At 41.0% G+C, this 25,477-nt stretch overlaps 1 protein-coding gene across 1 annotated transcript in view; it reads left to right on the forward strand.

The window, feature by feature from the left end:
- Nucleotides 1-2,330: 2,330 nt before the first annotated feature.
- The window catches only part of pard3ba (par-3 family cell polarity regulator beta a), a 134,077-nt gene continuing 110,930 nt past the window's right edge, over nt 2,331-25,477 (forward strand). Inside the window, exons 1-2 of the mRNA XM_026362167.1 lie at nt 2,331-2,782; nt 9,505-9,606. Coding sequence (XP_026217952.1) covers nt 2,666-2,782; nt 9,505-9,606 — 219 coding nt within the window. The 5' untranslated portion in view covers nt 2,331-2,665. The remainder of the gene's footprint in view (nt 2,783-9,504; nt 9,607-25,477) is intronic.

Here is a 25,477-nt window from a genome sequence, read left to right on the forward strand (position 1 = left end):
AGCCACCTTGAACCAATGGAAAAGCTTCTTTTTGCAGCAATCCTAAGAGGTCTTTTTTAAACAAGCCAAGTTTAATTTAAAGGTGCAGGGTGTAAGATTTAGGCAGCTCTATTAGCAGGTACAAAATATAATGTTTCTAATTTCGTTTTTATCACTTTGTAATCTGGAAATGGGATTTGTTGCACTTTTTCTGGCTTTAAATGAACCTTTTAAAAGGAGTAGGCTGTCATTTCACAGCTTGAACTTGATGACATTATAACACTGCTTCAAAGACGAAGAAGAAAAAGAATTGGGGTGTTTGAGAAATAAAATTTGGGAGAAATTGAGGATTACACTCAATAATTTATCACAACAAAAAGGGAAGGGAGCTAGAATCCTTGTTGCCAGTGAAGGAAAGATATTAAGCTAAATGAGATTAGAACAGGTGACAATGCAAATCATAGACATTAAATAAAATATTTCCATTAAAACTAAAAATAAAAATCTTTTTTAAAGAATGCATGGCTCGATCAAAAAATCTGATTGCAATCAGTGCGATAGCAGTGTGCTGCCCTCCTTTCACAATCAGTGCCCCGAATATTTTGTCAGACTCTGCACCTGCCGTGGTATTAAATGTTTTTTACTGTAGGTCAGAAAAGTATGCAGTTTATTGGATTCATGTTACATGATTCCTTAGTAATGGAGTCATCTGAAATTTCAGAATCGTTGAATCATTGCCTTTTGCCAAGCGCAGCTGAAATACGTTTGTGAAGGAACTGAAACCAGGTGAGTGTAAAAAGTTCATCCAAAGACTCGAACTGTGGTTTAAGCCTTTCATTCACAGAGAGTTTGAATGTGGGCCAGTGCCTGTGTCAGTGTTACATCCTTGGATAAATAAAGGATTAAAGAACAGGTTAGATCATGTCTGAATCCTCTGTCAGATACACCTCACGTCTCTCATTTTTCAAGTTCCCAGGGTAATAATGTTGTATGGAAACACGTTGCACTGCTGACTGAATACGAGCGCAGCCAAGTGCTGGCAACAACACATCTTTTTCCATCTTTGTATTTGCTGTCTCTACTTACACCTTGCTCTCTCAGTCCTCTTCACTCACCTTGTTTACTGGGGATGAGAGGAGTGACACACAACATGAGGCAAAGGAGGCTGTCAGCTCTTTTTTTCTCCATTGTTCCCTTCTGTACATTTTGGATGAACTGGGTGAATAGTGGCAGTGGAAATAATTGCTTGTCCCAGTTATGAATCCATCTTCCATGGTGGCTTTCTGATTTGATTTTGGGGTGGGGAGGTGTGTGTGTGTGAGTGTGTGTGTGGGTCTCCACAGAGCAAAACCAAACAATGTGTGCGAATAGGGCACAGGAGCGTGTCAGTAGCCATTAATATCCATAAAGGCAATTTCACAACACACGTAATGACATAAAATGACAGACCATAATAGTTGGGTAATTAGTATGTGTGACGTGTGTGTGTGTGTGTACAGGTGCTGTGTGTGCACAGGGATTACAGAAGGGAGGGAGTTAGGCTAAATTATTTACCTGTAAACGTTCGTGCACAGTTTACATAATAGTTTCTCAGCCTGTCCTGTGAATAATGTGATGTTACACGGGTGCTTTTGTAAAAATGTGGCCTTTAGGAAGTGATTTCACTTTTTTACTGGACAAAAGTTCTGTTATGGTAAAAAAAATCGTTTTATAAATTATAAATGAAATTTTAATCAAGTCCGGCTCGATAAAAGACTGACCTATTCATCTATTACATAATATAAAATTGCCACTCTTTTTATTATTACACATTAAAGTTCTTATATAGCAGAGAATTAAACCGGGTGCTGATGGAGTAAAAACAGACCTATAGAGTTTTCCACTGATGTACTATTGCTTCTGCACTTTTTCTTCTACCTCACTGTATTTCAAAGGTTCAGTAATTATAAGGTATGTTTCAACAGTGAGATTTACTGTACTCCTGTTCCTAATGAAGTTTGCATGGTATATATCAATAAATGAAAAACCTCTTGTGACTTTTAGAAATGCCAAATATGCAAAGATTATTCACGTTTTCAAGTTTAAATTTAAATACATTTCCAGCAGGTTGATTGTCATGTAGGAAAACATGCAAACTATATGATTACATACTGTTTTTAAACAGGCTGAAGTATCAGGACATGTCTTTAAAAAGAAAAGTAAGTGAACACCAGTTGATCATTGCATGAAAACCTTTTTGTCCATCTGTAATCCTTTTCTATTAGCCCTTATTTTTAATTTGTGTCTACATAAACCAGTCTCCACACTGGCAGCGGTGAGTTTCCTGAAGAGCCTCAGTCACCGTGATTTCTTCCGGGTTCTCTCAGTTTGTTTTGTTTGGGTGGATCAGCGAACAGCTGAACATGACAGAAAGCCACGCTCTGCGGTCCTAATTACTATTTCGCTGGAACTAATCTGAGGGTTTTGTTGTAAATAGTATGTCTTCTGAGGTTTTACTGTCAGTAAAGCTGAACTACTAACCTCTCCGTGATTTCCTTCTGACCTGAGACACCTGTTGCGCCGGTTTCGACACGCAGGTGACACTTTCTTCTCACGGGCTTTTTTTTTTTTTTTTTTTGTCGGGACTGTATCGAAACTTGGATTAATTCGTCAGCTTTTTGGAGAAACGTTTGAATCCACAGTTAACATGAAAGTGACGGTGACTTTCGGGGACACCTCGGTGGTGGTTCCCTGTAAAGCTGGATGGACCGTCCGGGACTTAATCGACCAAGCCACGCGGAGGTACCACAGGATTTTGGAGCAGGTAAAGTTGAGAACTGTTTGTCTGGGTCACTTATCCACCACATGTCTGTGTCTGTGACACCGTTTGTACCTGGATGTGTGTCCTATTTTGTTTCTTTAAGTCATTCTTATCATTTTATTAGACCTGTCCGACGTGGGTGTGGGTCACGTGACAGCCTATTATAGCCATTAGCTCTTACAGCTAGCTGCTAGCTTAAATATGAGTCTTTAAAAGTGTTATAATTTGCTTTGACATTATTTATAATGTAATTGTTGTTTGTTGTTGTTGTGGTTGTCACTTTTCATACATGTAAATCTCTTATTCATAAGCATAACCTGCTTTAAATGTGTTTTTTAGTGGCTAACTTTGGCAACCAAGCTAAAGTAGCATTAGCTACTGTATTTATTGGATTTTTGGTTGCTAACTTTAACAACATTAAAGGAATAAAACACTTTAAAAGGTGACGTTACAGTTTTTCAGGCTTTTGCTTCCTATGGTTTTTAGTTTTGAGGTAAATACTGCACGTATGACATCATCTGGAGGAGGTTTCAGTTCAGATTATGTCACCTGGAGGAGCAGGTTCACCAAGAGTAAAGCAACATGGCTTAAAATGTGAAACTCCTCCACCCGGTGATGTCACCTTGAGAGATATGTTAATATATGGAAAGCAGAGGCAGGTTTTCGTTAGTGCAATTGAATTTTCTTTAGAAGTCAAACAAGGATGCTAAGTTCATACCTGAAATGTAGAAACACAGCACACAAACGGCTGATGGTCTAATATAACTGTTGTTTTCCTGCGACTTGTTTTTGTTTTCAACATCTTACTCACAGTTTCTACATTAACACAAAGATACGAACCACCAGCTTCCTGCTCCCCGATGCTACAATCACTTGAACATTAATCATTCCACCGAACTGACCTTTTATTAATCAGCAGCTTTGTGTGCGCATGCTGTCCTCGCAGGATAGCATGCTGATGTGTGTTTTTCGTCTCTGTGAGGGTGTGAGTGGCTCTGGCTGCAGTCTCGGCTGTCTACCTGTACAATAGCTCCCTGTTTAAGCCCTGGTATCTCAGCGGGCAGGTGGAAGTTTACTGTTTGATGTCCCCTATGTGGCTGCAGTCGGGGATGTGTGCGGTGGACAGGAGGCTTTGTCCTGTGAGTGATTGGGGATTAGGACCGGTGACAGGCCCTGGTCTTATCGGTTGGCTGGTACCCCCCTCAGCCTGCCCACGCACCCTTCCCTTGGCGAGGCTTGGTGGTGGTGGTGGTGGTGGTGGTGGTGGTGGTGGTGGGGCGCTGAAGCAGGGATGGAAGGACAGATTGGGTGGCTGGATGGCTCGATGGATTGCTTCCACTCAGTGAAGGGGCACATGCAAGCACCCACATGACCACACACTCACACACACACACACACACACACACACTCACACTCACACACATACAGAGGAGCTCATCTAGCTTTATGTCCCCTGAGCTGCCTCATCCCTGCTTCACTGACATCCACAGCCATGCCCACTCAGCCCAGCGGTCCTTGTTGATTGTCACTGAGACACGCTGTGGTGCACAAGCTGAAGTAGGCTAAAAGTGTGTGTGTGTGTGTGTGTGTGTGTGTGTGTGTGTGTGTGTGTGATTAGAATGCACCCAGGCCTTGATTGCTGTTCACAGAGCATGTTAATTAGGAGCTGTTTCTAGACACTGACTCAGCAGTGGGTTGCCTTCTCTTAATAGAGGCGGATCATCATGGGGACAGTCCAGCTCTGTAAGTGTCAGAGAGGACCAAATAGATCTGACTATATGAGCCGGCTCCTCCTGCCAGCAGAATCCACTTAGCGCCCCACATTAACCGCACATTTCTCTACTTGCTGGCCTCACGGCTGACAGCAGGAACAGTGTCAAAAAACTGAGTTTATGGCCATGCGCATGCTGAACAGGATTCCTCACAGTCTGTGCACTGCAGCAGTGGCATATAACCCTTCTTAATTAGCAGTTTATTTTATTGCAATCGCAGCTGTGACTCTGTACGTGTTCAGCTGCTTTTATATTCTCTATATTCTTGTGTTAAGCAACAAAGCCTTTAACTAACTGCGTAGAGAAAGTTGATTCTAATTATGCAGCATGATTTGTAAAACACGAGCGTACATGTGATCATTGTGGTGATTAAAGACTATACTTACTGCTATTATGGCATGTGATGAAGGAAGTGGAGGATTGTGGGAGTTGTGTAAAGATTTTCACCTAAGGTGTTAAGATTTATATTATAGAATAATTTCATTCCATCTGGCATTTATATAATTACTTATTCTAAAAAGTGAGTGTCTCTTCAAGGATTTAATATTTTAAATCAAATATTTAGTCAATTTTGAGCAGGAAATTCTCATATTTGAGGCTCTAGAAGCAACAATTGTTTGATTTATTTGCTTTATGAAGGACTTGAAAGCTCAGTCAGTTATTCAGGTTGATTTAAATTCATTTCAACTAACCATACTAGCTCATACTGTGTCAAGAACTGTTCTCAAGAACTATTGTATGAATATACAACCTGTAGCCTGGGGGACCAGCATGTAGACTGCAGGTTTTGGATGTTCTCAGGGAAAACAGCTCAGCACAGGTAACTTTCTCTCTGTCTATAGTTTTCTTTTTGTTTGTTTTTGCCGGTTCAGTTCAGATTTCAGCCCTTATACCTCAATGAGCACTAAACAAGCTAAAAGCACTTTGCCCTCAATGTATGTGGGAGTGGTCTAATGTGGGCTGGTATGTGCATCGTGAGTTCAGCTATGCCGAAGGCAAATACTGTAATCCCCCAGTTTACATAACTAGCATACATATACATAACTACAGTGCAGTAGTAGTAAGTGTTCTTGTTTAACTACAGGACAGACGACCCCTGGCATGTTTAAAGTGAGACATCCCAGACATCATGACATTAAAAAGCAGATGTGATTGTGTATCAGTTCTCAGTTACACAATTAAAGTGCTACTGTGTCTGGTTTCAGTATGTGCTGCTGTGTTTATTTCTAAGCAGTGTGTGAACAATCAGGATGTTTAATCACTGACAGTGATTGTGACATTTCTTTGTTCAGATTATCTATTAAGTAAATTCCTTATCTTCAGGAACAGGAATTCATCTTAGAAGTGCTTTAATAATAAAAAAAACAACCCTTTTGCCAGGCCACTTTTCTTAAAATATTGGACAAACTCTGTGCTGTTTACAAATGTAGTCATTTAAACTAGGCCCTTTTTTCTTTTCAATGCCTTTGCAGCATGTTGTAAATCAGTTTAATAAAATGAATTGAGTTCTGGTCACAGGTCTTTAATAGATGAATTCAAAGATGAGTTGGTTAGATGGTTGTTAGTTCTACCAATAAACTGTATAATGGTTAATAAAGCACTTCTTATGTTATTAAGCACATTGTCATATCATGGGATGTCTTGAATTTAGGATAACATGAGCCACTAAGAACTGTTGCATCCCTACTTCATATATTTCTGATGTGTTTAGGAGTAATATCGGCCCATGATTACAGGAGAATGTAGGCAGCTTAAGTTCAAACTGTCTCCATTTCTAGCTGTCATCACAGAGAAAACTCCACACAGCCTTCCTTTCTCTTTCCTCGCAGTCACATCGATGGACGTGACCCGAAGACAGCTCCTCATCGACTCGTTCATTAAAGACTTTTTTTTTGTCACAGCTAAATCCACACCGTTCTCCTGCAGCTGTGTAATTACACATTCTTCTGGGGATCAAAGTGTGAAATAGCACCACCGCCGCCGCCTCGGTGAATTTAGCTTCACTAATCGCCCCAACGCTTCGCCGTTCTCGAGTGGTGTCGTGTTTGCTCACCGCAGAGGGGGAGAGGGAGAAGAAGGAGAGATAGTGCTTTAAATGGTGGTGATGGGGGGACTTAGTGGTGTAATTTGCTGGGAACTCACTCTTCAAACTGTCATGGTAATTCTCCTCTGCTTGTTGACTGACTGACTTCACAACTCCTTTTGTTTTTTATTTTTTCCTAAGACAAGGATACAAAGGGCAATTACCAGAGACTGAAAATGAGTGACTTCAGAGGAATTTCTTTATCCCCCTCATTCCTCTTTACACATTACCTTCCCTCTGAAGTGTCATACATTCATCCCTTTTCATCACAAGTTAGAAAGTGTGTTTCTTAGGCCCTTGTGAGTTCTAGCTGAGGATAAAAAAGCACAGGTTTTCCAGGTGTGCTTAAGCATGGCCCCCAGAGGTGATGCTAATTAACACTTGGGCATTGTTGTGCTCTAATCCACTGATGGGAATTAATCCCTCGCCCCGAAAATCGCACTAGTGCTTCTTATTTTATTAAGGAGTGCGTCTTAATGCCGGGGATGCGATGCTGTAGCAAAAGAGCCAATTACTGCTCTTTGCTGTGTTTATGCCTCAGACACAAACACTCACGCATAAACGGCAGGAGTGAGAGGGAGAAGAATGCCGGCAGTTCCTCAGGTTGGACCAGATTTTTTGGCAAGGTGTGATGCTTTGACTCGCATCACTGTCCTTATGAGGGTAAAAACATGGTTTTTAGGTTACTTCTGTATCTACAGTAATGTCACTGTCACTTAATTAACTAAATTAAATATTTATATATAACATTTTGAGTTCAATTGTTGTTACTTAAAGACTTAGTTTATTATAGTGGTCATTTGAGATGAGCTTGCACTGCTTCCCTTTACTTGTGATTCACAAATCCGCCTACCCAAGTCACAAATGGTAGGATCTGATAACAGTGCCGGCAGAATTTGAGATTCTGGGAACAGTTTTTAAGACCAGGTGTGAAAGCACAGGCCTGTGGCCATTATCCAGATAATCTTTCTAAACATTGTGTGCCAATACTGCATGCAAATGGTGTCTAAATAGTACTAACTAAAGTCATTATGTTAGGTTTTTCAGCACAATTCCCACCATGTGTTGAAATTCACAAAAGCTGTCCAGTGTCAGGACACCGCGTGTATCTGTGTGTTTGCAGTTTATTTATCTGTATGCTAGTTGTAGCTGTATATTACCTGCCGCTCTCTGGTATCATGAGCGCTTCTAAAGAAAAGGAGGTTCTGGTTTTATTCCTGTGACGCAAATCTCAGGCTCCCCATTACATCTGTTCTATGAGGGACCAACCTGGCCCATTGGGAAAGGCAGACACCCTTTCTGTTTTTTTGTGCCTCGTAATTCACATTCGGATGCAGCGGAGCAAGAACGAGCCCATTCACAACAGCGCTCTGTGATACAGTAGAAGCCGTTTGCTGTGTCACAGCCAAACTCATTCCAGTCTCCGAGGCTTACAGCCTATAGCTGCTAATTTTACTGCTAATGTAGTCTTGCCTTGGTTTGGACAGATTGCTTATTGTTACAGGCAGTTCATAATGGGCCATTTTCTACTGCACATATTGGTAGAAACAATAAGGACCTGTCAAATATGTCTCTTCTTCATATAGGAATTATTTTTAATGGAGATTGTGGGGAAACGGCAGTAATTTAACGGTTCCTGGAGGTTGAAGTACTTTTTTGTGTTCAGTGTATGCAGTTTTTCAACAGCCTCATCTTAAATTGTCCACATGCTCTTTTTGTCAGAACACAGCATCTGCACAACAGGGTTTATGTGAATACCGGTTCACAAAAAGGGGAAGATGCTATTGTTGGTTGTACAGTACTTCTCCGTTGAGTTTGTTGTGTAAACAGTACTCTGCTTTGAGATAGCAGCGTATTCAAGTTCTGGTTCTTGTTCTCTGTGGATGAATCACCAGACTCAGTGTATTTCCTGAACCATGGGTGTGTTCACTTTGACCTCTGCCTTCATCGTGCCAGTGAACCCGGCCTGGAATGTGCCCACCACCGCTCCCCACAGAGCTGCAAAACTGGAAAAGCTCCTACCAACCCTCCCCCTGGCTCACTCTTGCATTCCTCTCCACTAACTGTTCTTTATCGAGTGGCGTACACGTAGTGTTATGTAGGTCACGTGTTGTTATGCACCTGCAGAGCAGTGAAACAGTGAAAGGCTGCTGTTGTGTTGGGCGATACCACTGATTCTTATGTTGACTGTCAGTATTGTGCAAACAAACGGTAGTAAATGTTTCCACGTGTAATTTATATACTAAAAATCTAATGGGCAGTCAGTTTTATTCTTGATTAGAACTAGGAAAATGTAGATTTCTTTACCACAGTTTAATGTTGACCTGTCATTAAATTAGATATGGATTATGCACTGCAAAGTGAGACACTGTGCATGCAGCTGAACTTTGCTTTCCAAATACACTGCGTAGAATCCGACGACTTATCTTTTTATGATCAGTAATTATGTTATTGTGTATTAGAATATGGATACACATTTTCTATCACGTTTCTAGAAAATTCTATTGAGAAATATGTAAATAAGCTTACAGAAAAGAACTTTATCATAGTAAAGGGGAAAAAAATGTTATAAAGTTCATATGTTGACAACATAGCCCTCAGATTGTCCTCTGCAACCAGAGATATTACAGGGACAGATACCTCGGCATAAACACATAGTTCTTTATAGGCATTAAAGCAGTGTAATTTACAAGGGATTTAATCAATTTGTGTGTTTTTTGTGAAATCACTTTAGATTGTAGTGGGACCAGTCACTCCAGTGCTTATAAACTGATGGAAATGTATCTTTATAAATCAGTTCTCCTCCTTTATATTGTAGCGCTAATGGTAATTTATATGTTTTTTTTGCTATGTGGTGTCTCTGTGTCCAGCACGGGGAGAGTCCAGTGAAGCCTCATCACTTGGAGTACGCTGAAGGAGGGATCCTCGACATGGACGACCTGCTGAGCGATCTAGTTGAAGACAGAGACAAGGTGAGGACCAGGCAGTGTTGTGCTGTGCCTTGTGTTGAAGCATTACTGCTTCCACTCCTTCAACACAAAAGACATCTGATAGACTGACTCATGTTTGGATAGAATAGCATAACAAAAAGTGCTGTGACGCTGCTAATTCTTACCTCGGTGAATTACAGCAGAGAACCTGTCAGTTTTTGCTGTGGTTAGAGTCTGGTGGTGGATTTGTTTTGACGCCCTACTAAATTCTCCAGCCTGGCGGGATGACAGGATGTCCAATAAACAAGGTGTTTGTAAATCCACACCCTGGTTGGCTTGTCACTGGTTGTTAGGAGTAAACCAAGTGAATACAAAATGTGACAAAATGAGTTTTTCTGCTATGCTTTGAACCAAAGAAAATAAACTCTGATTGGATTTGATTTCATCGTAATTCGCTCCATACAGGCTTGGTAAGGGAATAAACCTATTTCCTCCCGTTCTCTCCTCTCCAAAAACCCACTCCCCTTCAGAAAGCAGAAGGGAGTAGGAGTGGTGACGGTGCTGTGTGATGTAGCTGTCATGTTCATTTGTACTGAGACAGATGAAAGGACACCATTTCAGATTTAATGCCATGTGCAGAGGGAAGTTCTCTTGAAACTGCAGTGATGTAACTTCACAGGAGATGGATTGGGAGTTGAAGTTTTCTGCCTTTCATACACACACACACACACACACAGACACACACACACACACACACACACACACACACACACACACACACAGACACACACACACACACCACACACAGTGTCCCAATTTCTATAAAGAGCAAGTTTCATTCCCCTTCCTAATTTCCCCTAATGCTCTCCTAAGATGTGCTAATAAACTGCCTGAAATCCATATTCATAAGCTTTGGGCTCAGACGAATGATGAATTACCAACACTTAGTCAGCAAGAAGGCCAAATGAAATGGAAATGGAATATTCAGCCAACCTGGTACCACACAATAACAGTTGGTGTTTTAAGCTGCATGAACTATAGCGTGTGTGTGTGCGTGCACGGCGTCATGCTCGTGCAGGACTGCAAGTTTGGCAAAATAGTCTTTGTGAAAAAGGGGACAGAGCTAAATAATAGATGTGTAAACTCAGTGGGAATTTTCAATGATGGAAGAAAATGTTTTTCCAATCATAGAGAACAGAGGCTTCACTTTCCGGGTTTATGGGATCGAATCGTAAGATCTGCATTTTATTTGTGCACGAGTGAGAGTCATAGATTCTAACGACTAATTTTCCAACGTAAACCTGCTTTCTGTCTCCTCAAAGTGATGATGAACAGTCACAGGATCACATGCTGCTCTGGCATTTGATCACGTTTGTTCACTGGCAGTTTAACCTGAGGTTGACTTTCTTTTCCTAGCTGAGGGGCTTTTTGTGACTATGGGCTCTGCTGAGCAAACGCTTCTCTTGAACCTGCGCCATGCAGGAACTGTCCCATTTGCCTTTTGTTTCTCGACTCTCTCAGCTTTCACCCAATTCTCCAAACGCCCTTGCCGCTTTCATCTTGCTTCTCATTTTATCCTTTTGTTTTTGCCGGTGATGAAAAGATAGTAGACGGAATAGGACGAGTGCGCGTGATCTTCATAACGTGCCAGTCATCCGACTTATCTCCAGGCTTGCAAACCGCGTCGGCTCTCACAGATTAATGAGCTGTGCCTGGCATTCTTGATTAGTCTGACTTCCTTTTGTTTGTCTACGTTTTTATTACCTCGCCGCAGCCAAATGATTCTATCTTTAGTGCTTTTCTTTTTTGGCCTGTTATTGTGGCCGACGCTGATTCATCATCAATCATACAGGAGTGGTCCCATTGTGCAGGCCCTCAGCCGCACAGCATGGGCTCTATGTTAGCTGAGGATGCTAATGAGAGATAATGGTTAGCTATTTGTATGCCTAGTGGTTAGCTTAGCTGTGAGTCTAGACCTCTTTATCTGGGCCAGCCCCTGACAATTATTCACACACACAGTCTCTCTCACACACATACACCTCTGCTTTCCCTGCTGCCTGCATCAAACCACAGGCAAGAGTGTAGAGTATCATGTTAGCGCTAGCATGTACAGAGGGAGCACCACTGGTGGTTGATGAGGGTGGAGATGAGTAGGTGGCTGTGATTTGATGCATCTGTGACATGCATGTGCATGCACACACAAAGCAACATGCACACACACTCATTCATTAGCCCCCCATCTTGAGACACCGGCCACCAGCCTCCTCATGAATATTAATATCAATCTGATGAATGTGGAGAAGCCCATGGGGTGTTGGCTTAGGTGTGACCACATATATGCACAACACACTTACAGACACAAAAGAGCAGAGTGTAAAGAAAACGCTGCAGGTCATGGTCTAGTCAATCTTACTCTATGAAGTCCTCCATAGAAGTCCTCTCCTTTCTTTTACACTATAATATGTGTGTGTGTGCACCCTGCAGTTCTCAGATGACGGTTGGAGTCATTGACCTGTCACACTCCCTACTACTTTGTTAATGGGGAAGAGAAGTGGACATAACAGCTTTTCAATCTCTTCCTCTTTTGTGTCAACGCTTTGGTCAAATCTCGGCAGTTGACGGACTAACCCGTTTTATTCTCTTTATCCTCCCTCAGTCCTTTTCTTTGTTTTTACAGTTATGTAGTTCACTCACACGTGTCGACACATGATTTGACACGTGATTTGAGTACATGTGTTCTGAGATAATAGAAATTCGTTAACCTTCATCTTCTCATGACTTTTTGGATCTGTGTGATAAAGTATTTAAATTTGTTTCCATCTGTTTTTTTTGAATTTTACACTTTTCTTTTCCGTTCTTCATTTTTGGTTTTTCACCCATCTTGTCCTTTCTTCTCCATCTTTTCCCTGACACTCTGTTCAAAAGCAACTGATGTAGTGATTTACCTCAACACATTCATCCATTTACCGCTACCAGAGCTGTCATTCTCTCCCATTCACAGTCCCGAGAGATCCTGCATTAGCCGCAGCCATTACTCCCGTACGTCTCCACGGTGCACAGGAGCTGTCACTCAGGCTGTCCAGTGCCAGCATGCCATTAGCATACAGGCTGTACACCAGCTTTCAACTAGTGCAGCCTCCCATATATAGATATATAAATACCATATGCAATAAAGAGAAAGTGAGGGTCTGAGTACTTTCTGAAGTGACTATACGGTACTGTATATGCTGCTGTTTCTTCCTGCAGTATTCTGCTAAGTGTGCTTAGTTCAGACTACTGCTGGGGGGCCACCAACTTGTAGATGCTGCTCGATGAACGCCACCCTCTCTCTTCCTTCCTCTCGTTCACCCACACGCAGCTGAAATTTGAATATTTAACATGTGTGAGTGTCCTCTCTTGTCACGCCGATCTCCGGAATAGGAATTAAACTCAGGGAGCATAACGTCTCCTCATAAGTGGACTGTCACTCCTCATTCCACGTGCGCGACCACACATAAATAGTAATCCACACGGACCTTGTTTTCAGTCGGGATGGGGGCACATGAAAAAAGAAAAGAAGCTCAGCCTGCCATCCAATGCAGCCAAACGAGAAATCTCATTTCATGGGAAATTTAATTAAAAGGAAAAAAAACTGGAATGATTTTAGTTCATCTCTCTTTTAATTAGCCCTTTTTTAATCACTTCGTCTACGAGGCATCCATGAACCTCTGGTGCAGTCTCTGGTTGCTGGAATGTAAATGGTAAGGGTGCGTATCCCAGCTGATCTCCCTCTGAAATGTCAACTGCTTGATTATGAGGCCATCTCCCATCATCCATCTCTTCTTCCCACATGTCGCAGTGGAGGATGCAGTGATAGAAGAGAAAAATAGAACAGCTCACATGGAAATGCGTTTTAATATTTAAAGCATGTCTCAGTCATGAGCATCTTTTATTTACTTTAAAGAGAATAATGATCTTATTTAATTGGATAACGTGTAGAGAAACTGCATAAAAAGTGAAGGAATGAGTTGTGTGTCATCTCAAGAGCCTAGGATTTTGGCTGTAATAGTGAACAGCTTAAAATGCTGTGCATCTTTGGTATGTTTTGCACTTTTGAGGCTGGTTTGGGTTTTTCTTCTTCACATTATTCATTGAATTTCATTATTATTATTAAGAATTATGATGATATGTAGTTTACAGAACACTGTAGTCTCTGGTGGACAAACCATGTCATGGATATGCTTTTTTTCCTATTTGAGAAATAGCATGCATTTTTATTTTTTTGTTACTTACATATACATGACCTATATCTGCATAATTATTGGTCAGATCATAAAGTTAAAGGCATCCTAAAGAGTCTAGTGGTGCTGTAGAGCAATGTTTTGATGACTCTGTGACCGTTTTGTTTGTAAGTGCTGCTCTAATTGTGTACACACAAAGAAGGCTGGTGCACTCACGAGCACACAAGCCACACTAATGGCAGCTGGTGACAACAAGCCAAGAAATTAGTAGCAATGCACCAGTAAAAGGAAGAAAACTGCTGATGTCAAAATAATCAAAAACTATAAGAACCAGTAGTTGCTAATTAATGTCTGGACAGAGTTAGAATTTTAGTTTAAAATTGCACAAATTGTTGATTTGATTATGAGAATTTATCAAATTTGAAGAAAGCTTCTGAAGAATGTTTTCTTAATCTAAGGTATTAGAATAAGTTAAAAGGCGAGTTCCCTGATTTTGTGGTTCTTAGTTTAGGCAGTACACTTAAATGAGGGTCTCTTTGTCCTCCCTGTATTAAAATATTTCTTTCTCTAGATACATATCTCCTCCAGGTGATGTCATCTGGAGGTGTTTTTCAGTTCAGATGATATCATTTGGTAAATCACAGAACAAGTTGATCATTGCCAATAATTGTATGTCAGACTTATAAAGGCACAAAATGCATTCAACATCTTTGTTTGGCATTAAAGTTGCACGTTGGTAGGAAACTAAGTGGAAAAATAAGTTGGTTTACAACAGGGTATTGGACCTATCCTTAAATTACAGTGATGGTGATACAATTTATTTTTTTATTTTTTTATTTTGTGACTAAATATGGAGATAAATCCAGTCTTTAGATCCAGGTATCAAAACTCCTGAAATCAAATAATGGCTGCTGTAGGTTTTACTTCTGCAGCTCCAGGAGAACTCTCTTGTAAGTTACGTTGGGTGATTTGCCTCCAGTCATTACATGTCAGATGTCGGCACCTCTGACAGGCAACAATGAGGCATTACTTAAAATGTGCTAACCCGCTGAAGAAAAAGTTCAGTGAATGGGAAGTGATTGCGAGTCGCATACGTGCTGATTAGCCTTTGACGCTCCATGGCATCTCGCTCCCTCACCTCCATTCCCCTCATTCCCTGTCACGACGAGCCAAGTTTGATTGGCATCTGAATAGTTCCAAAACTCTGCGCACTTTGTGAATGGACAGTGATGAGCTGGAGCACAAGGTTCAAGTGTGCTGATTAGGAAATGTCACACGCATGCCAGCCTAATCATAATCTATAGCCTTTTCACATTGTAATCATTTTCCACACATACCTTACCTGTGAAGACGGACTGTGATCAACACCATGTCTGACACATTAGAATATTAATTAGAAATCTAGCATAGGTTGTCGACATGACCAGGTTGGAAAATGAATCGGCTGTATTTCCCCTGTAGAGTCATTATGTTATTTCTATTGTATGCTTGCTTGAATCACCTCTGGCCTTTTTCCAAAAAGTTTGTCATAACTGTTAAAGCCTGGATCATTTTAGATTTAATGGTCTGAAAATAATTTTGAAAATTTGTATTTGAAATGGTATCGGTTCAGTTTTTTTTGTCTTTGCTCTAGTATTGTTATCCTATAAGGTCATATAAATTATTATCAAGTTTCCATATTACCATAGCATTATTAAACCAAAAAGTTCCTCTTGTGATGGCACATACTCTTCTGAGTGTATACTTGTGGTACAGTAAATGCAATGTTGGAATTTGTAATGTTTATCACCTTTAGTGACAGAAAAGGAAGCTTATAAATATCCCGTAGTCTTCAGTGATGGTCTTAGTCTAACCTAGTTTAAAATCTAAAGTGCGTCCTAAAACCTGGAGGGTTAGTCTGCTTTTATTTTAACAGATGTTGCTGCATCTTTGGTTTGTTGTTGTTCCAGCATTTTGCCCGTATTTCTTCTTTGCTGCCGTTCATCTGACCAGTCCCAGAAGCCAAGATGGTAAACAGGCATCATTTGGGTAAACCCCAAATTTATCATTTAAAAAATATTTAAATCAATACTTATGCTACTGAAATTGCTTTGTCCAAACCCTGTATTTATTATATGTTCTCATGCAATTTGGTGACAGGCCACTGGAAATTAGAATATATTAAACTTACAGTATATTGGATGAAGTAAGATTATCTCTGTCAGACTGTCACATGCACCGCCAGATGAGTTGAATGTTTTGCCTGGTGGGACTCGGTCACTTGAGCTGATTTGATCATATCTCATCAGTCTCGACCTTGATTCAAACCCTCTGCACCCCTATCTGAGAATCACAACAGCGCTTGATCTGATTATATTCAATTAACAATACCACCCCCCTAAACACACGCGCACACACACATTCACCAAGCCCTGTTTGATTGTAATTATGATGAGAGAACTCAAGGAAGGCTTAAGGAGAAATAATTCTTGCTGTGCCCGTCTGCTTTTCATTTAACTCCACGCATGTTGAGTTTTCTCTGGAAGTTGCACTTTGAAATTTTAATTCCTTTAAATGATATATTGCTCCACCTTTTGACTTTGAATGATGGCACCTCTCCAAAATGATTTGTCAGTTCACTGAAGCAATAGACTAGGATTCAGCTAGGAGTAGGCCTGTTTCTGTTTTCTTTGTGTAGGTGTGTGTGACTTACAGATGCTCCGCCAGATCATCACACCCTCAGATCTTGTCCTTTGGTGCCTCTCCTTCTGTTAATCACACAGACTCTGTGTTGCCCTCTGTGTCACCATCATACCACACATTAGCTCCTAATGGAGCGAGACGGTCAGACTTGTAACCCGACCTGCCTGTGCCTGCTGTGGTCTGGCAGGAGGAATCTGGGAAGCCGGCAGTGCTGAGGCCAGGGGGGCACCGCACTCCACAGACTCATCCTTCTAATCACACGTGCACATAATCACTCTGGTCATGAGGAGACATGACGATGTGGAAGAGGTGGTCTGACATCTGGTACAGAAGCTACTTTCTAACAAATAATGAACTTGGAGCATGAGTTTTGTTATGAAAAACACCCATTCGGATCAGTCATAAGCTGCAGCTTGTGTTGTGTTTGCTGTCAGTATTAGCTTTTTGAGTTAACAGTGATTTTGGCACAGCAGCCTGCAGAGGAGCTAATCACATCCAGCTAATGATCTATTATAGATCAACTTGTTTACAGCAAATCTACTCTCTGACCTAACCAGGCACACACCATCTGTTTTCCTAGATGACATTGCCCCCAGACTAGTGTGTATGTATGTGCGTGTGTGTGCGCGTGTGCGAAAGCGTGGAGCGTTTTCCCTCTGCTCGCAGAGTCTCCGCTCAGCTCACTCCAACTGCTAATAACTCAAATCAGCAGAAAGTCACACTCCCCGGACGTGTCTGTGTGCGCATGTGTGTGCTTTCACAGCAACTGGAAGACAAATGCTTGTAATACTGAATCCAGCTCATTTAGGTTAAATATTTAATGATTTCTGGCACAATTACACAGCTCAAACCACATCTGTGTCCATTGTGTTGCACACACACAAACAGGTTCGTGCACAAACACACACACACCGTTATTGTTATTCATTTTTCTCCTGCCTCTCACTCTCATCATCTAACTGATTGGCCTAATGAATGGAGCTCTGTGGATGGTAATGTTTTCTGAATAGGCCTCTTGAATTATTAGCCCACCTACATTTGACACACGAGGGGATGTATAGAAAAGAGGAGGGATTGTTTCACTCACATAAGTCGGGCTTTCTATTCTTGGTAAAGCAAAATGATTGATGGTAATAAGTAATAAGTTCAAAGACGGTAAGCGCCAGAAGTGCAGCTTTACAAAAGGTTTGATTAGTGGTTTGGTTGTAAAATCATAAAATGGCAGGGCTGCCCCCAGTCAAGTGCTACCTTATGTTTTCAGTAAAAGCATCAGACAAAATTTGACTGAATCACTGTACATAAAAGAAAACAAGATAACAACAGGGGAGGCTACAACAAAGCTCGTCTCCAGATTCACTGCTGTCCAGCGTGATTGCCACTTGAGTTTGTAGTACTGTCAGGAGCCATGCAGAAGGACTCTTAAATGTGCTACAATTCCATTACTATACTATTTCACTTTATTTGTTTGACTGTGCTGAAATTGGGGGTTTTCACATCACAGATGATGATGATGAAGTAAGGTACCAGTAGAGGCGGTAAAACATGAGTCTTGCACTGTAGGTACGATGCCTCAGACCTGAATCAAATTTGACTTTGATGAACAAGTGCTTGTTTTGTTTGCCCAGCAGTCCAACCCCCTCACTCCCCAAATATTCACTTTTAAAATGATGGAAAACAAAGACGAGCAGCAAAGCAGGAAATTGGAACATGCAATGTTTGATTTTTGCCTGATAAATTACTTAAAGCTCCAAACATAAGGTAGGGCTAGCGTGATGCAAAATCAATCCACTCTGCTCTGCCGTGCCCTCGCTTTCTGAGCTACACTCTGCCATGCTTTGCCCAATGGTTCAGGTAGTTGTTGCGATAAAGTAAAAAGAATACTGTGTCTTTATAAAACTGTAGCTATTATTATTATAATTTCTATGTGTAAAAACAATACAAAAACCAGTGTAGCTCCAGCCCCCTCACATTCATATATGTGGGTGGATGGTGCTGTCATGTGGACTTTTGTACTCGTGAGTCTTGCAGACATGTAATGTAGCACAAATCCTACTTTTCCCTTCCAGGCTTTCATGTGGAGTCAATAACTATCCAATAAGGCATGTTGGTAAGAACACATATGTTGAGGCGTGTAAGAAAAGGAGGTGAGGCTTTTTCTTCCACAACACCTTTAGGCTCTGAGCGATGCTGGCTCACCATAGCAACGGCAAATACTGAATGTTAGTAATGTATACTTCATATCTACTGTTTACCAGCACACTCGACTGTGGCGGAAACCAGAATGTTTACGCCTAAAGAAATAGCACTTTTAGGTCATGAGAGCACTCTGACATGGATACGGAAAAACAGCGGAAAGAATTTACATCGTAGCCACAGTGGAAAACCCTGTGCATTATTAATAGATTGTCTTTTACATAATGAAAAGAATGGTTATTCACTTTAAACAATCCTAAACATCACTTCAAAGCTCTGTCGGCACAAAGAAGGCAGAAAGAAAGAGGTGACATATAGCACGCAAGCCTAATGTCAAGGGAGGGCAGATGGAGCGAAGAGGAGGAGGAGGGAGGGGGCAGCCTGTGGAGGAGGGAGCCACAGGTGAGAGGGCGGCAGCCTCGCAGCTCAGAGTTAATCACTCTTTCTATTTCTCTGTCAGATCCTGGGAGGAAGCAGGGAGGGAGGGAGGTCGGAGGGAGCAGCTGGCCTCGCCTCGGCCACAGGGAAAAGAAAGCTGATTATTAGGCTCTGGCTCTGACTTGTAGGGAAGAGAGCTGGGACGCGAGTGACTTGGTTTGTGTCTTGAGTGTGTGCTTGTGTGCATTTATGAACATTTATGAGAAAGAGGTTATGACTTTCAGCGCGTCAGGGGATCACACATTCCTCTGCTGCATGTGAGGGAAAGTGCGACTGTGTGTGTGTGTGTGTGTGTGTGTGTGTGTTTGTGTGTGTCATGACCACAGATGCGGAACAGCACCAGTGTAACTACCACTGTTGTGTTTGCTCTGCGGGAATGATGAACGAGCTGGTTTGATATTTGTGTTGCCGGTCTGAGAAATATGAGGCCTGGAGCTCTTCTGTCCCCCACATCCCTTGCTCCTTTCGCTCCCTCTTTCCCCTCAACTCCCCTTCCACCTCTCCCTCCTCCTCTTCCTCATCCCTCCTTCTCTCTTTTGGCCTCTCGGGCATGTGTGATATATGAGGAGTTTACTCTCTCCCTTTATGAGTGTGCATAAATAATAATGTGACCTGTCACTACACATAGTCAGCACCGCAATACCTCAGCTGGTGGCTCGCTTTGTGTATGTATGGGTGTGTACACTCTCAGTGGGCACATATGTACTCCATCTCTGTGGCTGATGTGACAGATGTGAGTGTGCGTGGACACACAAATGGAAAATGATAACTCAACCCTGTCCAGTGCCATGGGGAACCTTTTTACCTTTTTGCTGTGTGCATGAACAATATACTTTAACTTTGTGGACATTTGTTTTTCTTTCTTGTGCATTTGATTCTTCACCTGTTGCATGTTGTTTGTCCACGTTTCACTCGGCCACTTTTAACTGAATGTATTTACATCTCACATCATTCACTTTGTATTTTAGCAAATATTTTCCACACAGCTGAATTCGAGGGTACTATTTTAGTGTGAAAACTAAAGAGAAAAAAATGGCTGCAGCTGAAACGTTAATGCAGTTTTATCAAGTTAGACTCTGGTCTGTAATTATGACGTTGGCATGTTGGTGTTAATGTTGTAATGTTTAAAATGTGTTTTTCTGTGTAAAGTAAGATCATATTTAACATCACCTTGAATGTTAACAATGGGGTTGGCAACTTTCCTTGATCTTTCCTTTCGATTCTTCCATTTTGCTGTTTTCACATTGCAGGAGCAGGATGAGATCTGGGTCATCCTTTGCTAAATTTGCATGAATGTAAATGCTCAGACCGCTGCACCAACAGGCTTTAGTGTTTAGCTCAGTCTGTCAGAAGCATCAAAGAGATGTTATGTTCAATGTGGAAGTACTAGCTGCTGTTCGGGACTGCTGGCATCACTTCAAATAGAAAGACAGAAACGTTTAGAGGGTTCGAAAAGCGACGTCTCTGCAAGATTCTTTATTTTTAAGGAGTCTCTTTCTACTCTAGGGTTGAAAAGTTAGATTGTCTATCTGTTTGTGTGCTTTAGTTCACAAGTGGGACACTGTGTCCCTCCTCACTCACCTTTGTGTCTTTGTGGTTTCTTTTCTAATCTAAAGCTCTGCCTCTGTGTGTTGAGGGTGCAGGCCCAGAGCCAGGTGTGTGTTCCTGAGAGGTAATCCTCCCTACATCTGGTAGTGTGCTGTATAGATTCGGGCTGGAATAGAAGCAGGATTAGTCCTGCTCTCACTGGTAACACAACCAATTTTGTAGTTGTTTAAAGAACACAGGCCAAACATTTCTCTGACAGCCCCTACGGTGCCTTGGAAATACTAGTGTATGTAGGTTGAGTGTGTACAACATATACTCTTGAACTTGGATTAAGTTTTGCACACACTTGAGTGCACTGAAGTATTTTTGTGCAGCGTTTGTTTTGCAGCATATGTACACCGACAGCAGTTGGGGTATGTGTATTGTGAGGTGTCCATATTAAAACTCACTTAAAACTCAGATGAGAAACAGCTGTACAGATTAGGTAGTTATCATTTGATGGTGTAATCTTGTTTATTACAGTACTGAACAAATTTAATGTGATTGATGTGTTCCATGAAGATATTTCCAAGCAGCTTTAACAAGTTGTAACATGTTTATCTTGACATGTACATTAAAACATCTTTTTCTTTCATCATTTAATCATGAAATCACAAGTTTAGAATTTTAGACTTGGACTGTCTATAAAGGACGTTGCAAAAAGCTATTTTCAGTCAATCAGTCAAAAAAACATATTTATATAGGGATTGGGGTTCGTTAGAGAATCACATTAGTTCGAAGAACATTATATCAAGCGTAAGTGTCAGCAAAAAATATCTGCTTTGGCCTAAAACCATTTTTCATTATAAAAGATACACATGTAAAAGTATCACTTTTACAACCTCCCAGTCAGTTTAGAAAAAGAAATATTTTACTCCTTGTTTCAACTGTGTTGTCATTTCTCACATGATGCTATAGATAACATCAATTTCTGCTCAGCCAGGGTGAGATATGTTACTTCACCTGTGCACTGTCAACATTCATCACGCTTTACAGCCGTGAAGAAAGCCCCTCTCCAGACATCATGTCTGCTCTTTGTTGAACAGCAACTAAATCACACACACTGGATTTCTGTTACTTTTTCTTTACAACTCCTCAGTTGCCAGAAATTTGGCGAATGGAAAAAACACCACCCAGGAACATAAATGCACATTCAGGAGCCGTATGGAGAAAAGTGTTGATCGTAAACTACAGTTTAAATCCTTTTAGCTACAGTGCAATCAGAAATATATGGACACAAGATCATCACATAGTGCAGGCGTTGATTTTCTCTGCAGTCAAGCCAAGACACTGAGAGTGGGAGGTTTATTCTGTGTGATTCAAGTTTTAGTGCTTTAAAAACAGATGTCTAAAATACTCTAGGTGAATGGGTATGTGTACTGTATATACCTATGTGTATGTTTGAGATGATTGGGTTACCGTACTACTGTCAGGATGCTGTGTGCTCCTTTTGAATTATGCATCTCTCGTTCAAAGAAAAAATGAAGAAAAGCATGAGGAGAGAAAACAGAAAGGGGGGGATGCAGTCGTAAGATAAATGACAAGTGCGCAAAAGCAATACATCTCAGTGGACTGGTACCCCACACACACACACACACACACACACACACACACACACACACACACACACACACACACAAACACACAAACAGAGCAGTGCTAGACTGCGATGAGTGGAGAAGAAAAATGGGTTGATTAGTACCAGCGGATGAAATACGGAAGTGTGCGTGTGTGTGTGTGTGCGTGTGTGTGTGTGTGTGTGTGTGTGTGTGTGTGTGTGTGTGTGTGTGTGTGTGTGTGTGTGTGTGTGTGTGTGCGTGTGTGTGTGTGTGTGTGTGTGTTGCTGATGCTTATGTAAAGGCTAGAGGATTGAGTGGTACCCACATGTAATAGTATTTGACTAAAGCAAGGTGGCACTGTTCATCCTCTGTCTGTGAAAAGTCTGTGCGTCTGACATTGTGTCCACAGTTATTTTTTTGTGTGTATTCTTAAATAATGCCATTATACAGTGTGTGAACATCCGTGATTGCATACATTATATATGCATATCTGTGTGTGTGTGTGTGTGTGTGTGTGTGTGCCATCCTCTCTCTCCCTTGTGCTACATACACAACGTGCTGCATTTGGCTAATTAATTCTTAGCAAGTACATCAATTATTAAAAACAGTCAACTGTTCCATCTGGGAGTTGCAGCATGTAAACATCTACTGTTTACAACAGCTGGAATAATTTCATAACCTGAACATTAAACATTCAGAAATAATAACTATTATTATAATAACTCTGAATCTGATTGGCTGTTGTCTCCAGCAGCTTGTGTGAAATTCTCTGTCATGTGCAAGTTTGAATATCAAAGCGAAGAAATTCTTCTTCTTTCTTCTTAAGTAGGGAAAACAGAAAGGAAAGGCCCAACATCCTTGTAAAATAAATATAAAAATAGCTTTTTTATGAAGTTATAGTGAAATAATAACTGCACATTTCTCTACAGCGGGCCTCATATATACAGTCCCCTCCAAAAGTATTGGAACAGATAGACTTAAAATAGATGGTGTGTTTAGAATCATCATCTTGCTGCATGAAGAAGGACCTCCCAGTCAGTTTGGTTTGTAGTTAGTTTTGCTTTAAAATGGAAGACAAAATGTTTCATGTGTTACATCATCATTGAAGATTACTGAGTCATGACATTACCTCCACTCTTCTTTAAATTTAAACTTGTATGTTTGGGGTCATGATGATCAGGTCTGTCTTTAGCTCGTGCATCACTTTGGTAAAGGTTCATCTTTGTCTCATCAGTCTATAAAACATTGTCCCAGAATTTTTGAGGCTAATTTCTGTGTTTCAAATTTCACCCTGGCCTTTTTTCTTTTCTTCTGCCTAATTAGTGGTTTGCATCTTCTGGTGTAGTCTCTGTACTTTTGTTCATGAAGTCTTCTGAGAACAGTAGATTGTGAAACCTTCACTCCTGCCCTCTGGAGGTTGTTGTTGATGTCACTAACAGCTGTTTTTAGGGTCTTGCTTTACATCTCTCACAATGTTTCTGTCGTCCACTGCTTTTGTCTTCCTTAGTCTACTCGTTTAACGTCTGTTGCTTGTTTAAATAATCGGAGTAATAGGTCACAACTGGGCAGCAAAACACACCTGTCAGTCACATGTTCCAATACTTTTGCTGACACGAAAAATGGGTGTGTTCAAACAAAAGGTTCTTCTAAGGTTGTTTATCAGATCCAGATGTAAACACCTGGAAACAGAAGCTGAAATCATCTTCTGTCATATTAATAATTTGACGTTAAACCCAAATGTTTCTAGTCTACAACAAAAATAATGAACTGGCCTCAGTGTTCCAATACTTTTGGAGGGGAGTGTAGCTGCATTTTTAACTCTGTGTAGCTCCAGGCAGTGTGTATGGGCGGGAATACACACAGACACAGTGTTTATCTCCCCCCCCCTCTCTCTCTCTCTGCTTCATGCATGGTATTGTAAGTGGCTTTCATGTATGTTGTGATGATCACTTTTGCTTTGCACCACACACAGCCTTCCAGCTAGTCTTGTTACATGGATACACACACTGTGTCATGATTTGCAGATGGGGGTGCAGTGCACGCGGCCTGCTTCTCCCTGAACAGAGCTCTTCATTGCTTTCACTCTCAACATACACATATATACAGAGTCGCCCACGACATGACGAACACTTGTCATGTAATGTCACAAAAACTTATTTTTGGATCATCACTTTTCAATGAAGTGTTTGTGCTTCAAAACACAAAAGGATTCAGTCATAAACTCCAAGTCTCATCAAAATCTGCATAATGTCTGAATTTTTAAATAGGAGCGTTTGTTCCTTTAGAGATGGTTTGTGCTACGACAACGGTCAGCTCCCTTGGTTTTCCCATCCACTTTAGCCAAAACTATAGTTGATTCTGACATCCTTTGTTCACCCTCTTGTTTCTTTTTAATTCCTTTCCTTTTGGTTGATACTGTTGTTGTAATACTTCTGGCCCAGAGCTCTCACGCAGAACAGCAGAGACCCAGAGTCCAGCCAGCTATTGTACTGTTCATCTGCCTGAATACTGGACCTTCTGCTGTCTGCAACATATTAAAGCTCTGCACTAACATGCATGATGAGCTGCACAGTCCATCATCCTTCACAGCTTTCTGCATTAGATATGCTCACACTTTGTATTGTGTTCAATAATGAAATACGTACAGAAATCAGCTTCTTTAAGTATTGGCATCAAATGCCATAGATCTTATTGTTGAAATTTATTTCTACTCAATATTTAAATCTGTTTCTTTGTGTGAATAAATATTTTCAACCTCTTTAACAACTTTTAACTTCTGATTTTCACTTTACATGATTATTAAGAAAACATGAGAAATACCATCAACTTTTACTTCCAGACGTGTTTGTGTTTGAAAATTCATGACATTTGTCCTCTCTCTGTTCATATACGTGTAAATATTGTAAATATATTAGAAAATATCTTACAGAAGTTGCTCTGACTGTGTTGCTGAGGAGCGTATTTACTGCTACCCATGCTACAGATGTAGTGCCTGCATGCTCAGTGGTGCTGCAGCCATAACATGACAATATAAAGGGGTTCAGCCATTTGTATTTGGCATGGATACCGGTGTGTGTTTGGGTGTATTATGGAAATGAGTCAAAGGGGTCACATTATTCAGCAGCAGTTGACATGCAGGCTCCCCAGGTCCATATCAATATCCCCCGACGGACGCAGCAGGAAAATAAGGTGATTTGTTTTCTAGAATACTAATCACAGTCAGGATGGTGAGAG

The sequence above is a fragment of the Anabas testudineus genome, chromosome 2, assembly GCF_900324465.2.
Source record: "Anabas testudineus chromosome 2, fAnaTes1.2, whole genome shotgun sequence".
In the NCBI taxonomy this organism is placed as follows: Eukaryota; Metazoa; Chordata; class Actinopteri; order Anabantiformes; family Anabantidae; genus Anabas; species Anabas testudineus.